The 1,203-nt window shown below is 56.6% G+C and overlaps 1 protein-coding gene across 1 annotated transcript in view; it reads left to right on the top strand.

The window, feature by feature from the left end:
* Nucleotides 1-1,016: 1,016 nt before the first annotated feature.
* RPL37A (ribosomal protein L37a) overlaps nucleotides 1,017-1,203 on the top strand; it is a 3,597-nt gene continuing 3,410 nt past the window's right edge. The window contains exon 1 of the mRNA XM_010568377.1: nucleotides 1,017-1,115. Within this exon, the coding sequence (XP_010566679.1) occupies nucleotides 1,113-1,115 (3 nt within the window). The 5' untranslated portion in view covers nucleotides 1,017-1,112. The remainder of the gene's footprint in view (nucleotides 1,116-1,203) is intronic.

The following is a 1,203-nucleotide window of genomic DNA, read 5'->3' as shown; positions in this document are numbered from 1 at the left end:
AACATAGTGGCAGGGTATGCTCTAGTCGTTAATTCCCTATTAATTAAATAGGCTGCAAAGGAAGAGGAGGGCTCTTGTGGGTCGAGGCAGCTGTGGTGGGTATGGGGCTGTCAGAGGAGGAAAAGCACCTGCACAAAGAACGTGGGGACAGTTTCTCCAGGTGGGCTGGGCAGCCCCAGCTCCCTCCAGGCAGGAGGGGATGAGGTGCAGCCAGCCCCGCGCATTAAATGGCTAACCAGATTAAGTTTCTTAATGGAGGTTAATGGGTTGTTAATCCCATTACAAGCGTTGCAGCTTGGGCGGCATCGGTGCACGTTTTGCTCGCCCAGGCGGGGTCCGAGTGTCGCGGGAGCCCGGCCAGGTCCCAGCCCCATGCTTTGGTGGTGGAGGCGGCTCGGGTGCCCCGGGCGTCCGGGGCATCGTCTGGGTGCCGGGGGTCCACCTTGGTAGTGACACACGGAGGCTTTTATGGCTGGTTGTTTCAATGCTGGATGACCCCAAGGAAATCGGGATGACATGGTTGCACCTGGTCGGGTTATCTTGAAACCTCTGGGTTTAGGGCTGGTATGTTTTAAGATTAAATTGATGAGGATGAATTATATATATATATATATATATCCCTTCTGCAGCTCCACCCTGGGTTGCTGTTCCTTTTTTAATTCTGACACCTACCTACTACTTATTCTCTTTAAAAATGAGGTAAGCGAATGTAACTGCTCCATCTTCTTTCCTGGTGCGACTTCCTTGGATGGAAATCCAGGAATCTGAGCTCTCGTGCTGCATCTCCCATCAGCGCTGCTGAGGCTGACGTGCCACTTGGGTTTCACATTGATACGGGGTGTTTTCTGAGCGATGCGTCTTCCAACATCAAGCTGCAACTGCGTTCCGGTTTGTGGGCTTTAGGCTGTAGATAACCCAATCGTCATGGGATAAATGTACAGAATACAGAGCGCGACCATAGAGCTACGGACCGCCACGGTGCAGACAGACCCACTCCGGGTCCCATCCGCCACACGCTCGGTCGCCTCTCCCCTTCGCTTCCGGCGGCGACGGCTCATACGGCGCCTGCGCAGTGGGGGTTTCCTCTCTCAGTGCCGGTGCCGGGCGGCAAGATGGTGAGTGGGGCTGAAGCGCCGCGGCCCATCCGCCGCCATCCGCCCCGGGGCCGCCGCGCTGGGGCTGCGGGGCACGGCGGGGGGCAGT

Source organism: Haliaeetus leucocephalus, unplaced genomic scaffold (assembly GCF_000737465.1).
Source record: "Haliaeetus leucocephalus isolate CR32 unplaced genomic scaffold, Haliaeetus_leucocephalus-4.0 Scaffold1, whole genome shotgun sequence".
Taxonomy (NCBI): Eukaryota; Metazoa; Chordata; class Aves; order Accipitriformes; family Accipitridae; genus Haliaeetus; species Haliaeetus leucocephalus.
This window is presented reverse-complemented; position numbering and strand designations above follow the sequence as displayed.